The 18,118-nt window shown below is 41.1% G+C and overlaps 1 protein-coding gene across 2 annotated transcripts in view; it reads left to right on the top strand.

The window, feature by feature from the left end:
* The window catches only part of SLC35F3 (solute carrier family 35 member F3), a 171,184-nt gene that overhangs the window by 95,649 nt on the left and 57,417 nt on the right, over positions 1–18,118 (top strand). The window contains exon 1 of one of the 2 annotated variants that reach the window (XM_032683977.1): positions 15,211–15,358. The exons of the other annotated variant lie outside the window; for it this stretch is intronic. Coding sequence (XP_032539868.1) covers positions 15,283–15,358 — 76 coding nt within the window. The 5' untranslated portion in view covers positions 15,211–15,282. Of the gene's footprint in view, positions 1–15,210; positions 15,359–18,118 lie in introns of those variants that run through there. 2 annotated transcript variants of the gene reach the window in all.

The raw sequence follows: 18,118 nt of genomic DNA, 5'->3' as shown, positions 1-18,118 counted from the left end.
TGCAGCCTGGGTTGGCCACAAATGTGCTTGAGACATTATAATGGATATAATGAATGTTCTTGTAATATTGTTCAAGCCTGTCTAGGTTGGACTGTGCAAAGCCTCTTTTCCATAGGAGAGGTGACTTTCTACAGCAGCCATATCCTCCTGCTAATTACACTGCAGTACCTTTCTGTCCCAGACAGAATGATTTGTAATGTGAACATTTCCTCCTTTCTACAGGAAAATGTGATTTACAAATTATGAAAGGTAATACCTGTACAGAGTTTTGGTCTCAAAAATACGCTTAAAAGAAAGACAGGCACATAGCCAGTTTTCTGTCTTACTTAACATTCAAAACTTTGTATTTTCTGTCCCTTCTTTTCTTTCTCTGACTTCTGTCAGAGTTGTTGGCAGGACTAATCATGTTAAGTCAGACCACTAAATTTAAAGAAACACTACTCTCACAGTCTTTCTGGGTTCCACACTGAAGTAGCATAATTCCCCATAGCTGTAAATCCATAACTTATTACATAAAATTTATCTGTTGTGGCCAGTTTTGACAAACTGTTCATGGACCAACTTTAGCAGGAATAGGAGAAATATGAGGGAAAAGATGAGAGTCACAGAGAAGCTCCAGAAGGAAGAGAGGATGGAAAGACAGAATTATTTCCTTTAGAGAAAGATTAAATAGGAGAGAGTGAAGTGAGTGCAGGGAAAATGAAAAATGGTTGAAAGATCATGTTTCAGACTTCTCCTGTTTGAATTTTCTCATAAAACAGGAAAAAAAGAAAATCGTTCTTGATTACTTACCCAGTGAAACAGATAGGCAGCAGCTGTGAAACAGAACAGTGTTTTTCACATGGGGCAAAACTGACCTGTGGTAGTCCTGCAGGGAAAAATATACTGAGACCATAAGGTCAATCGGACTCAGGAGAGGATGGGAGGTTTTGGGTGGAGTTATGCTGTACTCCCAACAATGTCAGATGAAAGAATGGGAAATGTGTGTGCTGGAGGGTTAAATCAAATAGGTGACGTGGAGGGATGGAGGCGAATCAGGATCAGTAAAGCACTGATGCACATTTTTAGCTTTAAATATCTACTTAAACCCACTCAACAAATCACTCTGTAAGCAGACAGAGATCTCTGAAGATGTGCTCAAGTTGGCTGAAGTTATTTAGTTCATTAGTGTTCATTTAGTGTTTCTACTATATGCTTGGGCATTTTTGCATATTATAAGGCCTGACATTGAAATATATCGAGGAGTAACGTCAGCAGCAAGCATGCTATCCGTGAAATTATGAACCGTGCAATACAGCAGAAAAACCCAGAATGCATATGTATTAAAAGACATAATAATTGAAAGCAGTCCTCCTATTGCCATTGCTTTGGCTTCAGCTGATGAGACATACAGCCTGCTAATATATAGGACTATTTTTGGGAATCAGAGCATATTACTGACATGAGAGATAAAAGCGGATGACTTACAATATGCTGATTTATGTGATTATAATAGAAATGATTTTATGCTATGCACACTTTCCTTTGTTCTTGTGAGTCTGAGGCTCAGTTCAAGTCATTCTTGTGATCCATGGCAAATCCCTAAGGCCCCTTCACAATGAAATACATGCTATGGAGGGTAAGTCTGAAAACAAAAATGATAACACAATAAAATAGACACTTGGTTGAGATTAATAATAAACCATTCTGACACACTCTTGTATCTTATGTATTATCTACAGTTGATTTGCCTTTCACATCCGGATGTATTCGACTCCTCCTTCTTAGTCAGCTTCTCCCTTACTTAGGCTTTGGATTCTTATAATCCTCCTCAGTGCTGAACAGCAAAAAATTTTCCTGCAAGCCTGGAGGACCTTCTCTTTTCCCTTTCATCCATCTGTATTATCTGCAACAGAAGTAGCACTGATTCTAATTATGGAATTTCCGTGATCATTAACATTTTATAAATTATCTGTTTCTTCTTTGAGATAGTCCTGTTCCAGCAGCACATAGTCTCATCTTCCCCCCGTTACTGAAATTGTTGAGGATTTGGCATCTTCACCCTGCAAAAAACTTTCCTTCCCCAATTTGGTACATTAATGGGTACCACTTTTCTTTAAATCTCTTTTTAAAATGAAGTTTGTTAATGCTTGTGTGTGGTATACAAGCAGGCAGGAGAATATCAGAATGTTAATATATAAGTGACAAGAGAAACAGTGATGATTTCCATTTGCTCTCCAGTGCCTTTCACTTCAAAGTTGTGCAGTTATTAAGAAGGAAATAAAACCAAGCCAACCAAACAAACCAGAAACCCAAAACTCTCAGCACTGATCAGGCAATCATTGGCAGTTTCTCTGGCTAGCAATTTCATGGCACTTACTTTGAGCTGGAAATAAAAAAGAAAACATAATTTCTCCTGGTGAAATGCAGGAAAAATACAGCAAAGAACTTTCCCAAGCCTCATGCTGGTAGGGTAAAAAGAATGAAAGATAGATATGAAAGGCAGAACATAACAACTCTGATTGTTTCCAGTATCTAGTGACATTGCACTAACATTTACAACAATGTCTTCAGTGACTTTGAGTGACTTTCCTTGAATCAGATAAAGCAATTTGGAAACTGCAAGCTACCTGGAAGTGAGACCAGGCTGGCTGAACTTGTTATACGGCTCTGCACACTGATATGTAGTCATTTTCCTGATAATGTAATAGCATGTGGTGTCTCTTCAGTTAAAGACTTTTTCTGTTTAAAAAAAAAAAAATCAACAAATCCAAAAAACTAGTTAGTAGTAGTAGGGGTAAAAGTCACTGTGAAATAAAGTATGCAACCTTTTTTTTTCACTTTACAGGCAGTGACCCAGTAAGGGAGTAATAGGAGGAAACGAAATATTCACACCATAGCTAAAAGCTTTTTCAATTAATGCAAGCTGCTCATCACTAATTCTGGTAGTATTCAATGATTACAGAACATGATAAACAGATGACACTACTATCTAAGGGTGAATTGTTTAAGATTCTCCCTGATTAGCAAAAAAATATGACAAAGTCATGTTTGATAAGATAGAGGGGATAAAAGGATGTAGTGAGATAAAAACATGTAGCTTGGCTCAATGCTAAAGTACTTAAAGTGATCAGATAGAATGTCAATATCTAGGTGGTGGCTTCCTTGAAAATTATGATATGTTGGAACAGCTGTATGATCCTATATAAGATAAAGAAGACTACTATTTAAGTAAAAGGACTTGAACTAATCCTACTCCTTAGAGATTTAGACAGTTTGCACTAAGACATTAACTGGCAGTTAAATTGGGAGAAGCTTGATGTGGGTGGTACAGATTGACTAAGATGTAAACAGGTTATTTTCTTATCTTTATGTGTATTATACACTGACAGAGGAGGAAGAGCAGGGTCAGAACTCTTTTATATACATAGCATTAGCTTAGATGAAGCAGTGATGATGATGATGATGATTACTGTTTTGCATACACTGAAACATAGAAATTCAGGACCACTTTTCATCTAAATGTATTCCTCTAAAACCTAGAGTTGTAGTTTGGCGGATTTTTCTGTAGTGCTCTGCAGTTAATGGAAAGAGATTGGCCTAAGGGATCCACATCTGGATCCTGTCCATGTAGCAAAAACGTTCTTATTTTTTAAAGTAATTTTCAAGAAAATCTTTACACTCCTAAAATAATGAAATGGATGCAGGCTATTTGTGAATATCTGTTTGGGTGCTGCTTTGGGCTGAGCTCTGTTGGTTTTTTCTCAGCAGAACTATCTTGCGCTCCCAATATTTGCCTTGTTAGTATTTCATGTCCTTCCTTGCTGTAACTTTAATTGCCCTAATAAGTTTTGTATGCTTCTGCTCATTTTCTGCCTTTGGATTGTTATCTTCAGCTGATGCTGTTTGCTTTGTCAGACACAAAAGTATCATTCAAAAAAATGTCTCCTCCAAATACGCCTTCTATGACCTTATTTTACACAGTGATTATATGAGTCGCATTTAAATGTTGTGATGAAAAAACTATTCTGAGTGCCTGGTTAACAAGCCCAAGTGTATTTTCTCCTATTTGACTGGCAAGAACTTATCTCAAGCTTAGTCATGCAGTAACTCCTTGTAGGTTTAAACCTGTGTTTTGATTCTTTCATCTATCTTATGCAGGCATAATTCTGCTTCTCTACTTGCACCCTTCCTTGGTCATCCAAACAATCAGGAAAAGAGCACAAAATAAGCTTTTCTGATGGAAAAAAGAAACCAAGAAAAAACTTGTCAATTCCCATATAGAATCTTGTGCCTGGGGAGTATATATACTTTTTCAATTAGGGTTTCTGAAGATCCTTTAAATGCACTAGCTATGCCCTATACAGTCATTAAAGGCTTCAGCAAATAGGGCCTGAGAGGCCTTATAACCTTCCAGTCTCCCATAAATGCATTTGCCTACTGATTTTCCCTTTTTTTCTCTATGTATCTGCTGTTGCTGTCATTTTAATCCTCTCTAGAAGGTCAATCCTAGAGAAATGCAATTATTGGGGGAAAGACTGAACAAAGAGCAAGTCTTATGCTTACTGCTGATGAAGGGCTGGCTTATTCCTAGAGGTGTCTGAAAGAGCCAGAGAGCCTGGACTGAGTCTAAAGCTTTTTTTTTTTTTTTAGATCTCCATGAGCAAGACTCAGTTTTTTACATTTTTACAATTTACAATTACTCACTAATTACATTTTGCTTTGGAAATGCTAATATCCAAGCCAAGTTTAAATTGACACCAAAGAGTTATTTCTTTTCATTGAGTTACCACATGAAACAGCTATAAGTTATTTACAGGGTGTTTTATGCACAGTTAATCAGGAAAAAATTGCTTGACGTTTGTGCTATTTATTTCCATCAGGTGGTATGGGATGTATGTTTATGTTTTGAAGCTTTGAGGAACAGTGTATTGCATTGCTGAAGGCTTTAGACTGTTCTGTGAAAGAAAACCAGTTGAAGAAATATATACTGCTGTCTGAACTATTACACATATCTAAATAATAAAGCCCCAGCCGTGTTTGCCTCCTGCATGTAACTGCAGTAAAAGGTACTTGTGGTTTTAATTACTTAGAGCAAAATTCAAGTGGTTTATTAATATCAACATAACCCTAGGACAGAATTATAGTAATGTTTTATATACACTTGGGGGGATGCTGGTGGAAATAACATGCAAGGTATAAATCTGCTTTCCTGCTGCTTCACAGGTCAGTGAAAATTTAACCTGAGATCCAGATCTCCATCTGCTGGGAGTGGAAGAGGGAAGAAGAGCACAAACAGTCACCCCAGGGGGAGAGTTTCCTTGTTCCAGATCTCAAGAGAATGCTTCTGCCATCAGTGCAGAGGCTGGAGCCTATCTAATGGGGGTTCAGTACACTCGAGAGGGAGATGGATAGGCTACCTCTTGCTCTCAGGTCCCTTATCCTACCATCATCCAGGCATCTGTCCATTTCCTAGCAAAGATCAGACCATGCTTCATCCTACTGTGACACCAGAAGTTGATGTTCCCTCAGGGTTATGCTAAGAGCCTTAGGTACCAGCCAGGGGAGCCTCAGATAAGGGGATAGTTTTCTCCCCATTACTCCTACTACATATCCATGTGCCATACAATGAACGCTCCTATGGCTGTATCTGTGCTTTTAGTAGCCTATTTTTTTTACTCTACTTGAAAGGAACAGGATCTGCTGAATTCTCTTGCTCTATCCAAAGCACACATGGACTTTCCTCACAATAGGCAGGTACTTCAGTTTTTCTGAGTTAACCCAATATTCTTATTATCTCTGATTCAAATTATGTTTTTTATTTGTGTTCTGATGCTTGCCTTAACTATTGTCACCTGTCTTTGGCTTGTCCTATCTGATGGTCTTCACTTTCCTTCTTTACCTTGGATATTTCTGCATAATGCTTTGCCCTGTTTTAGCTTCCCTATGGATTCATAGCTTAACGTGGCCCTCCCTCCTCCTACTGTATAAGCCAACATTTTATATTTGTCTACATTTTAAGTTTTGTTTCTTTTTAGCTGTTTTATTATTACTGTTTTATCAGTAATTGCAGTTCCAATGTTGAGTGCATTGACTGCAATAACAAAGTTTCCATTAGTTCAAAAGAAAATCAGCTGAGTCATGGAAATGGAAAATCATGTGCGTAATCTTATTACAGATATCCCTGGTACTGTTAATTAATCACCCAGATTCATTCCCCAAAAGCATTAACCAAATCCAGTCTAGAAGTTGAGGGATTAATGATAAGCAGCAGGAAGTCTTTATAAAGAGCTGTCCTGTTATTGTGTAAAAGACAGGGCTTATAGTATAGAATGACACATCTTCAGTGCTCACAGCCATTGTCACATAAGCATGGAGAGTTTCTACTCCAGCATTTTAAAAAGTCTTCATGCCTATTTTAACAAGCTCTGTACAGATTTAGTAGTTACTGGCTAGCAAGAGACAGCATGAACCCACTGTAACTTCTTTCTTCTCACACTGCAAGAAAATACCAGACAGAATCCACCTATGGACATTCAAGTCCCCAGGAAGGTTGTAGAAATCGCTGCTTTTTGAAACAAAAAATTGCAAACTCCTGAAAGTTGGCAAGAATCAAGCTGACAAAGGATAAAAGTGTATCATACAGAACCTCCACAAACAGCACACATGCCTTGTGCCCAGGTGGGTGGGGGGAAAATAAGATATCTGTAGTAAATTTATGTGCCATAGAGTAGTCCCAGATAAAAAAGTAGAGAGAAGTATGAGAGTGACTAAGAGAAACCATGGTTTTTTTCTGACCCACTTCACAGATCCTAAGGCTGTGGTTCCCCAATATCTGCTGAAATCAAAGGCAATCTGTTAGACCATCTCAGCAATATCTGGTCAGTACCTGTGAAATATTTTATAGTTAAGCTGAATTTCTAATCTGAAGAGTTAAAAAAAGGAGATTTTTTTGCTTATTTTAGTTTAAAGAAATTCATCAGATAGCAAACATAATGTTACAATCCTGCCTCGTTTATTCAAAGTATTTCTGTTGGAAAAAACTCATTTTCCTCAGTCTCATCCCTCTCTTGAAGGATACTACAAACACAATGTTACAGTCTGAGTAAAAAACTGAATTTAGTGCAAGATATTTGGGGTAGACTATAGTGTTTGCTGCCTGTTCATTCATCTGATATGGGTACACTTAAATACATGGAATTATTGTAGTTTTACATTGTTATGAATCTCTTGACTGTATCCATGGTCCTTCATATAAAGTACCTTCTTTCCAAAGGGACAGAGCAGCCCTCCTAACTTTCCAGCCAGAACCTCAAGCTAGCTTCCCATCTTTAACCCTGCTCTTTAATGAAAACTCTCGTGGCCTTGAAGCGGCACAAAGGATTTAATCTTTCTCTGTGGTGTTTCCGATGAATGACAATCAATATAACTTTGCTGTAGTTATCCAGCTGACATTACATTATTCAGCAATGCACTTGTGAGGTTAAAATAATTCACTCTGTAAAGATATATAAGATTATGTACCAATTTATGAACACCTAGAATATTAAAAGAGGTAATTCTTGGTCTACAAAGCACCGTTTCACTGTCATTTCAAAAACTCAGATTAAGTGTGTGACCCAGAGATTTTAATTATTCTTGCAGTAGTGATAAACAGCAGTAATGTAATAAAGGCATCTTCTACATTACGACAGGGTAATAGATTATAAATATTAAACCTGTTAGATACACTTGGAGTGTTTAATAGCAATAATGTTTGGATGTTCTCAGGGCTTTTCAGCGTAGGATCTCAAAAGCACATTAAGAAAGTAGCTAAGTTATGTCCCAGGGTACTTGTGAGTAACTGGTAGCAGCAGCTTAACTCAGGCCCTGTATCATGATGATGGCAGAGCCTGCAATGGAGTGGGGGGATTGCACTGCCACTGCTCATAGCACACACTAGGAGGTATTTTTAGGTTATATAATAGGCATTTCCACCCCAGCATTCTCTCCCTTTTCCTTTTCCCAGTGTCTGAGGGAAGATATTCTTCTAGGAAGCAGGGTTATATTGCTGTCTCATAATAAAATAGCTGGGCCCAACTGTATTAATATCTGCCTTAATGGCAGTTGAAAGAAGCAACAGCCAGCAAGAGAAATAGCCAGTGGGCTCAAGAACAAGCAATTAGCCTCTCTGAGAGTGGGAGACTGGAGTGATTGGGATAGCGGGATAGGTAGGGTATAATTACAAAGCATATGGTGCTAAAAGGCTCATCCTATATAGTTCCTTTTAAATAAAATCTGTGCTTGAAGGAGGAACTCAGTGTGCCAAACTGAATGGTCTCTCTGAGGGCAATCAGCACAGCTACTTGCTTTAAGCATTTCGATGAGAGGTCCCAGGAAAATTAAGCTGTTTGCTTCCAGGGATCTGATTTGCTGCTTCCTGAGAATTAACCCAGAAGGCCACTTTGCTGAACCTTGCTTCAAGCTGCTGTGAGGAAGCAGGACAGACTTGGAAAATTTAGGGAGAGGCTGTGCCTAGGACATTATTTTTCATCCTCATCTTGAATTCTTCTGGACATAACACCAAGTGTGCACAGACAGAAACTTAAATCACAGAGCAAAGGGTAGGAGAGCTTAAGAGGTGCACAGCTTCTGGACAGCTAAAGCAAATTTACTTTGAAACTGTAAATTGTGAGGTCTAAGACACCTCCAAAAATCCCAGTACTAACTGTTAAGGGTTGTGATCGACATGAACAATTAAAAAAGAAGGCACGGTTGAATGTTTTTTTCTGTTTATCTGTGTAACTTTATAAGTGGATGTGGCATTCAGTTCATATTGCAAGTTTCTTAGTATGGGCAGTGGGAGAAATTTGACAGAGGAAAGACATGAAAAATAAAAGACAATGAAAAGGAAAAAAAGAACAAAAGAAATACTGACATAGAAAATAAGAAGAAAGACAAAGTGCAGAGTATACGCAGGAGAGCAGGAAAGAATGCACTTATTTAAAGTGTTTAAAATCAGTCTTCCTGGTAAAAGGGCAACACAGGAATCAGTCTGGATCTACTGGCTCTTACACAGTTTTGTATTTTAAATAGGTAGCAATTTTCTTCCTGGCAAATATCTGGCAAGTTATTTATGTAGGCTGCAACCATCTCCAGTTCACAGGCCACTGGGAGTGCTTAAATCCTACCTAATCTTTGATTCAAGCAGCTGGCAGTAAAACTTAAATTGGACAGACTTTGTAATTTTCATCCCAGAGCACTCTCCATAAAAAGGGTGACTTGAAATACAGAATATAGTTGTTTGGAAGTGTCTTTACTGTTATTTTCTGAAAGATCTTTGGATGTCCCTTTTTCATCTCATCTTTTGTTCTTGTCATGCCTGATACTATTTGGGAGGGCAATGCAGAGTTCTGTAAATGTTCAGGTGAGAGGAAGGAAAAAGAATGTGATTCTGTCTTCAGTTCTCATGGTCTCTGCTTGTGTGTTTGAGATCAGGAGCATATGCTTATTTACTTAGTCAATTCTAACCTTTTCTTTGAGGACAAAAGGTGGCCTCACAGATTGAATTTATTTTTTTTCTTTCTGAGTAAGTGTCTGAACAATAGATTTTTTTAATCCTGTTTTTAGGTTTTAGATATTTTAATTCTGTTTTCATATGTTCCAACTTCAGATTTTTTTCACCTATCTTTCTTAAGAATGCCTAAAGTATGAGCTATTGTCAAACATGGTCTCCTGGCCTTTGCATCTTTACTAAAAGTGATACAGGAGTAGAGGTTTAAAACAGCTTACATGCTGTTTCTGTGGCAGAAAACGTACATAACTACATTGGAATGCACTTCACATTCAGTACTTTACAAAGACAACTGGCCCCCAGGAGTGGGCTGGTAGTGAAGAATGTAGAGGTGATGCCCAGTTATTTTTAATTCTGTATGTATCCTAGATAATGAAAGGGTTAAGAAGGAGCTGTTACTGAATTGTTGATATTGATGGCATAATGATGGGGCTTTTTTATGATTTGAGGTGATTTAGGTCTTGTAGTTAGACAGTGTCCCATATACAAATATGTAAGGAAAAGCAATTGTCAGATAAACCCAGGAGGGTGTTGAAATTCTGAGACTTAAATCTAGCTTTTTTCTTACATTTTGTGGAATTCACCAGTATTATCTGAAATGCAGATGTTCTTTATGCACAAAACCATGAGAGCTTCTCAGAAAATATTGGAAAGAGTTAATATTTTATGAGATTTGGAAATAAAATCCATCAGTGCCATCTCTTCCAGTAATGCTTACAGCAGTTATAAACAGAAGGTTAAAAAACCAAAACGTGAGGAAGATGTTCTCACCAGGACTTTGCATCTGTGTCTAGGAACTGTTGGATATATGATCATATAGACAATCTGCAGCCTTTATGGACACCTCACATTTGACTGTTATTTGTAACACTCTATTCTGATCAAATTTGAAGATAATGCATTCAGGTACAGCAGTAACTCTACAGCAGTGTCTGTGTGATGCAGTCTGGTGAACACCTCTAGCCAGAGAGGTTTGAATCATTCCTCTTCCTTTCGCCTTTCCTTCACTGCCTTTTTCTGTGAATTCAAGACATGATACTACTACAAGTAACTGAAGTATTTTGGAAGAGGGAAAATTGGAAAGACATTGTCCTTACAGCTAGGCTAATATCACAGAGAAAAACTGCATGTAAATTTGACAAAAATGTGAATTTGTTCTGAGTGGAGGTTGTGAATGTAGGAGGCGTGCAAACAATAGGGGTGGATGGTCACAAGACAGTGCATCTAAATGCAGATTTCAGAATGGTTGCAGGATGGCAACCATCACTTCCAAAATAGCTAATATTTAAGTTAAAAATGTGCTTTTGACATCTGTGGGGTTTGAGTTGGGAAATAGAAACAGATTAGAAAGTTATCAGACAGTAGCCAAACAAAAGTAACACAGCATTTAAGTAGAACAAGCTCCTCACAAACAGATTAATAATTATTTGTGGAGAATATTCACCAGATAACTTCAAATATACTAGAGGAAAGGATGATCTGTTCCTGGTAGGTTGTGGCCAGTGTAGGTTTCATGTATATGTTTGACTCCTGGCAGATGAATTCATTCTGATACGACATTGAGCCTATTAGGAAATTGGCTACATATGTAAAAGTTCACACTCCATTTCCTCTCAGGTTGCTAAGCACAACAGTTATTGACCTCAGTGATAAGGCAAACACATAAATTAATAAATGTCCTATTAATGAGTACACTAAACATGAAAATGTCTGAACTGGAGAAATACCAACTGTGCCTGTTACCAACTGGGCATGTTTCATATTGGTTAAACAACCCATCTGATAGGATAAGAGTCAAAGGTTGTAGCACACATAACGATGAGAATTTAGTTTTGTCTTGAATCTACCTTTCTGTGTCAATAAAGAATCTTTCAGAAAAGTAGTGATGATACAGACATTTAAAAGCAGTATGATTCTGAGTGTGAGCACATTTGTATATAGGTTTATATGTACAAAACCAACCCAGTGACTATAATTTCTTAATCTAAAATGAAGAAAGGTAGCCAACTGTAACAAAACTAAAAATTCTTCAAATTGGGCAAATTTTGACTGTTTCATCCTGAATTTTTAATCCGACCTTGCCTTTTTCACATGAAGCATCCTTGATTGGAAATGAAAATCTGCTGCCTCCAGTTTCCAAGGTTTGAGAGTTTTCTCTTCACGTTTGTAAGCTATCTGCAGCCTAGACATCCAGCAATTTCTGCTCCATTGCCTCTTGAATATGAGTGGTGTTGTAAAGATAAAAAGCCATAAATTTGACTTGAAATTTTACCTTGCGTGCATCAATTTTGCATTGCTTATTCTGTAAGATGCTTACTGTAAATTAAATTAAATGTAGTCCAGCAGCAAATGTGTTAAATTTTAGGGGCGTGGGGATGCTGCAGCAGAATACATGTTACAGAAAGTAACAAGCCTGCTGCCAAATGCAGCTCTCACTGCAGAGTCCCTGGAACACAGTCCTCAGGCACCCTAGTCTTCATTAAATAAACACAACCTTTTGTTATTGTGATATGTGGCTGGTATTTTTATGCACAGTTTAAAACACAGCCTAGTGTGGATCTCTGGTGTAAGTATGTGTGCCTGCAAGGGCAGCAAGAGAAACTGGAGAATGATGGAGTTAAAATGCTCTGGGATCAGAGTTGAACAGAGCCATATCTGACTGCATTAGTCCCAGTCAGCTGTACTTCACACACACATTGGGCTAAAGATTTCCAAAAGCCGACAAGTGGTTGGATGTTCTCTCCCCGGTTTGAAAACAGTCTTAGTTGGATACTGATTGTCCTCGATGGCTTTGCTTTGAAAACTTCTCTGGGATGACTAAACTGAACACTAAAGAAAGGAGGTTTGAGTGCTGTGGTCATGCAAGGCATCATCAGAGGAAGGAGAACAATTCTGAAGGCTTAAGATGCCTCTTACCTCTGCCACAGCACCAGCTGCAGAGGTGTGTCAACCTCTGCTGAGCAGGGCGCTTGGACATCACCCTCACCTGGGCAAGCAGAGGGCCAGCCAGCCACAGGACAGAGTTACTGCATACAGATCTTTGATGTTTGGAATTCTAAGCTTAAATAGAACATTGCGAGCCTGAAACACGTTAACAACTCTACAAACCCTGCAGTACTGCACATATGCAGAGTTAAAGTAACATGTCATCCAAAAAACCATTTGTTCTCAATGTGATTTTCTAGGTGAGCAGCACCATCCTCCAAGTAAAATAATGTACTTACTGTGTCTTTCCTTTAAAAAATAAGAGAGCATAAGCCTTTTAGAAGGAAAGAATATAAGTGCTCAGCAACAAAGACTTTTTAATAAATATCCACTGATTACAAGTATAATTGGAAGAGGAGTCTGATTGTCCTGCTTTGCACAGCCATTTACCTCTAGAAAAAAATGAAGTGAAATTTGGATGTAAAATGCTGATTTAGTGGTTTTGTGCTTATATAGCAGAGGCTCAGATGATCCTGGAAGATCTGATCTGAGACAGAAGCCAGACAGGGTTCTCTAGGTTCTGATAGTACCAGTCAACTGAATCTGAGGGAGTCTCTTAAATTCTGTGGCTGTATTTTACCCACCAGTGAGCCTGAACTTTCTTCACAGAGGCAGTATAAAATGAATTAATATTTTATAATGTGCTTTGAAATCCTCAGATAAAAGGCACTCCAACATTGCAAAATATTTCATGGACAGAACCATCTGAGGTGAGATCTGCCTCCTTTTATGTAACTTCTTTAAAAAATCAGAAACTAATTGGACTCTGAGATGAAATAGTGCCATGAAACAAGATGGACCCACAGTTCTCAAACATGCCTATGATCTGTACCATGCCAGGAAGCTGAAATGGTCAGGTAATTCTACTAAGAAGACTTGGAAATAACCATGAAAGCCAGGGTTGATTGTATTTAGTTTGACCAAGCTGATATTTTGTGGTCTTAGCACTGAGCACATGAATATTCTCTCCAGAAGGCTCACTTTGAATGGAACCTAGTGATTTTTTGTATAAAGCTCATCACCCTATTTGTACATGAAAACACAGTGTATTTTGAGGACTGACTTCCCTTCCTTGGGAAGATAAATATTTCCATTCTTGCTCTGCATCTTGGGATCTTCCAGAGATAGGTAACATCAACTTTGATGAAGAGCTGCAGAACAATCACCTCACCAGAGAAAACACATCCTCCACTTAGTCAGCCCCTACTTAGAGCTACTTCTGTACAGAAGAGGCATAGGAAGTGCAAAACACCCTGGAGCTTCATCAGACTGCAGATCACCAGATGAGACCTCTGAGAAAGCTCGCCTCTTAAATATGAAGAACTCTCCAGACAGCAGAAGTAAGGTGGTGTTTTCCCACGTTTTCCTGAACAGTCTGTGGGGACTGCTTTTCAATAGCTACTATTTTTAGAATTAACAAATACTTCAGAACGTTTATGAAGTATTGATGGCTGCCCAGTCTTGTTTGCCAAGTACACTCATTTTAATTTGACCAAATCTTAAGAAATGTTGAGTATTTGCGTCTTTGTCTGCTGATGCATCTTGTCTTAAAACCTGGTAAATGTGCTGAGTATTTTCATAGCCACAGAAAAAATCAGAAGGAGCAACAGGTGCTGAGGTCACCGTCCACAGAATCTTGTGAAACCTGGTTCTTTGCTTATAGTGATATAAATCTTTTTTACCTGTTTCATACTCATTCATTATGATGTGTTCTCTCCTGGATCCACTTGCATTAAGTCTTGTTAAGTCCGGGTGGACTTTTGTGCTTTGACAGAATGGTAACTCTATTGTTGGTATGTCATGACTGGGGATCTTAAAATTATTGCTGAAAAAAGACCATAAAAAGTTGCTACATACAGGCAGTATCCAGTTGTGACATGCTAAATTTTATTTAATGTGCGTAGGTATGGACATATTTTGTTTCATGCCTCAAAAAGAAGTTGTTAAACTGCGTTAAGAAAGCTTTAGAGTGTGTGACTACAGGCATTGGAATATCATTGGTAAATCCATGGGGTATCCTCATTTTGGCTGTTGGGTTGAATTTTGGTCTCCCAAAACGGCAAGAACAGAAAGGCTATGGAAAGGGTAGTAGAAAGTGCTAAAGGCATGGATGAAAATCGATGCCCAGAATAGTGGCTGGACCTGAAGGAGAATAAGGGAGGGATAATGTGGAGCGAATATAGAATTGGTTCGGAGAGCGTAAATTATCCTTTCCCCTCAGACAGTGCGAAGAGAACCAAGCAGACCGTGATAAGGCAGGAGCCTTTGCCGTGCGGTGCAGTAGCCCCGGACCAACATGCACGGCCGGGGCCGGGAGCCCGGCTTGCTCCGGGGAGCCCGGCTTGCTCCGGGGAGCCCTGGCGCACCGGCAGGAACGGGAGCGGGAGCGGTGTCCGCAGCCGCATTACGGTCCCGGCTCCCTGCGTGCTCCACCGGAGTCGGACCGCGGAGCCGGCGCCGTCCGGGGGCTCCGCAGCGCCCCGAGCCGCGGCGTACGGGCGCCTCCCCCCGCCTCGACCCGGGGGGCGGCCCCGGGAGCCCTGGGGGCGGACGGGGGGGGCCGTGCCGGTGACGTCGGGTTTGCAGCAGCCCCGAGCGGCAGCGGGCGGGCGGGCGAGCCCGAGCCCCAGCCCCCGCCGCCCGGTGCTGCGGCAGAGGGCGGCGGGCCGGGAGCCGTGCCGGGGGAGCGCCGCCGAGGAGGGCTCCGGCGGCGCCAGGATGTAGGCGCGGGGCGGCGGGGAGCTGCCGCCGGCGACGGGCTCGCCATGAAGAAGCATTCGGCCAGAGTGGCCCCGCTCAGCGCCTGCAACAGCCCCGTCCTCACCCTCACCAAAGTGGAAGGTAAACGACGAGGTTGGGAGCGGAACGGGGGTAGCTCGGGGAGACCGGGTACCGCGACGGGGGATGCTCTGGGGAGACCGAGTGCGGTGCTGGGGCGCTGCCCGGCGGCAGGGACTGCGCGACTCGTGGGCGGGCGGTGGGGACCCACGGGGCGCGCAGCTACCGCGCGGCCGGGCATCGCCAGCGCCTACTCCTCTACCCCCGCCCCGCTCAGCTCCGGTCTTTCCTCACCCGTGCTCCAGAGCCAGAGCTTCTCTCCGGAGCTCCCCTCGGGACCCGGGAGCAGCCTCCGAGCCCCTAGGCAAGTACCTGCCGTGCAGGACCCTTGGCAGGCGGGAAGGAGGATGCTGGACGGATTTGCTCTGCCGATGAGAGGAACATAGCCCCGTGTTTCAACCGTCTGTTCTCTCCTATAGCTGCCAATCCACCAGCATGGTAGCCGTGGGGTTGGGGTCTTACGGCTAGGGCAGACATTTGGAGTCCAACAGCAGTGGGGGAGGGGGTGACAGACCTTGAGGAACCGTAGGGACCTTTGGAGACTTTCAAGGATCATGGCAGGGGACCTTGAAAAGGGCACTGATGTGCTCAGGAGGGTTCCAGGGAGAAATCTGAAGCTCTGGGGGTACCCATTGGGGAGATCTGGGGTGAGGAGCTGTGATCTTGGGTAGAAACCTGTAAGCCATGTCCTGGAGGGGCACAGCAGGTGAGATTGGGAGTGATGTGAAGGCAGGGTGCAGGTTGGGAAGAGGACCCCACCTGAGGGATGGATGTAGAGCTCAGTTCCTGAAGGAAGAGCAAAGGGAAAGCCACTGGTTTGGGGGATCTCCTGGGGGGTGTCGTAGTTGGTTGAAAGAATGGAGTTGGTGAAAGAAAAATGTTGGCCAAGGGGAATGGAGGGAGGACAGGCAGAAAAGGGATGAGCAAGATGAGGCAAAGAGGAAGAACAGCTCAAAAAAGGGAATGATAGAACAGTAAGAGGCAAAATGTGAATGCCACTCCATAGAAAGCTCATGAAAAAGAAAAAAGTAATATTGAAAAGCTGAAGAACAAAGAAAAGCAAGGAAAAAACGATAGCAAAAGCTCTGTGGAGGAGAAGGTGAGAACATGCACAGGAGGGGAAAAGGAACTAAAATCAGCAAGTAAAAGTGGAATATCGGGTACCTGAATGTTGTTATTTCAGTTTGCAGAGAATACAGCTGTTGCATTCCCACAACATAAAAATCACCTACTGTAGAGATAGGAAAAGGTATCTCAGTTTTCTGATGGAAAGAAGAGCAGGCCTGATCTTTATTACACTATAATTAGAATTAAAAAAAGCTCTTGGAGTTGGCCCTGTACACAGTAGAGTGTTTCTCTCAAGGTTTGCATTGGAGGCTCCTCTGGGCAAGGAGCATGTCTCCCTTTCTTGTGGCGCACTGCAAATGCTTTATGAATCATAAATAATAATAACCCACTGGGCTCCAGCTTTGAAATGTGGGTCATCTCATTCTTCTTTTACCAGTTCAAATACAGTTTATTACCTACCTTATATAGAAACAGAAGCAGAGCAATCTTTCACCATGCTATAAAATTGAATCCTTTCAAGCATTTCCTTGTCTGCTCTGCATACCAACTCTCAGATACCCTCTGGCCACCTACCAGGGACTTTGTTGACCTAGTTAGACTTTTCCTTCTTTACTTCAGTTTCCTTTTTCCTTCGTCATCAGTGGCAAAAATCTAAATTGCCTTGATGGTGTCTGATAGGACCTGGAGTTTCTTTCCTTCTCTTTAATGAAACAGACTGACTTTGTTGAGAGCTTCCTTTTCCAAATCAATTGACAACATTTCCTTTCAGACTAATATTGACTAATTTTGTCAGCTGGTGTTTAAAGCCATGTAAAAAAGCCTCAATGTAGTTATAGGCAAAAATAAAGTGAGGCAGTGGGCATACTGTGGACTGCTGACTTCCCTTGGTTTGGCTGCAGTACCTCTGGCAAAGATTTGCCTTTCTAAAGTTCTCTGGTAGCCCAAGCCCATTGCAAGAGCATAGACATTGCTGCAAGAGCTAGACAGCAAGAACTTTGCTTGTAGTTATGATTATTTTCTCCCCTATCAACCACCATCAAAGCATTTCAAGGATCTCTGGCAGAACCACTAGGAATATGTTTCATTCTAGGATGGTTAGCCAAGAGGAGCCTTTCGTTGATATGCATTGCTGTGAAGCCCTCCAGCATTCCCTCTATTTTCCTGCTGGTGCAGTAGCTTCTTTGCTTTAAAAGGAAGATAAGGACTTAGTGCGCCTTCAGAAGCGTGACTGCCATTTCGAATTATTTCAGAGATTGAATCATCAGTATGCTCAGAGCCTGCTGTACCAGCACTTTTCAAGACAACTGTATCTACATGCATTGCTCAGGCAAACAGTGTGTTTTCTGTGTTTTCTGTGCCTGGTACCATTGCACATGCTCCATATTTTGAGAAATGTAGGCTTGGTGCCTGATCTGTGCTTTTTCATCTTTCCGTTGTTATTTTTCTTGCCAATTTCTATCCATGCTGCAGTGGCCATTCCTCTCAGACCAGCCAGTTGACTGTTTTCACCCTATTCGTACATGAAAGCACAGTGTACTTTGAGGACTGACTTCCCCTCCTTGAGAAGGTAAATATTTCCATTCTTGCTCTGCATCTCAGAGCAGGTAACATCATCAGAGATAGGTAACATCAACTTTGATGAAGAGCTGCAGAACAATCACCTCACCAGAGAAAACATGTCCTCGCTTAGTTAGC

This window comes from Chiroxiphia lanceolata, chromosome 3 (assembly GCF_009829145.1).
Source record: "Chiroxiphia lanceolata isolate bChiLan1 chromosome 3, bChiLan1.pri, whole genome shotgun sequence".
NCBI classification, from domain to species: Eukaryota; Metazoa; Chordata; class Aves; order Passeriformes; family Pipridae; genus Chiroxiphia; species Chiroxiphia lanceolata.
This window is presented reverse-complemented; position numbering and strand designations above follow the sequence as displayed.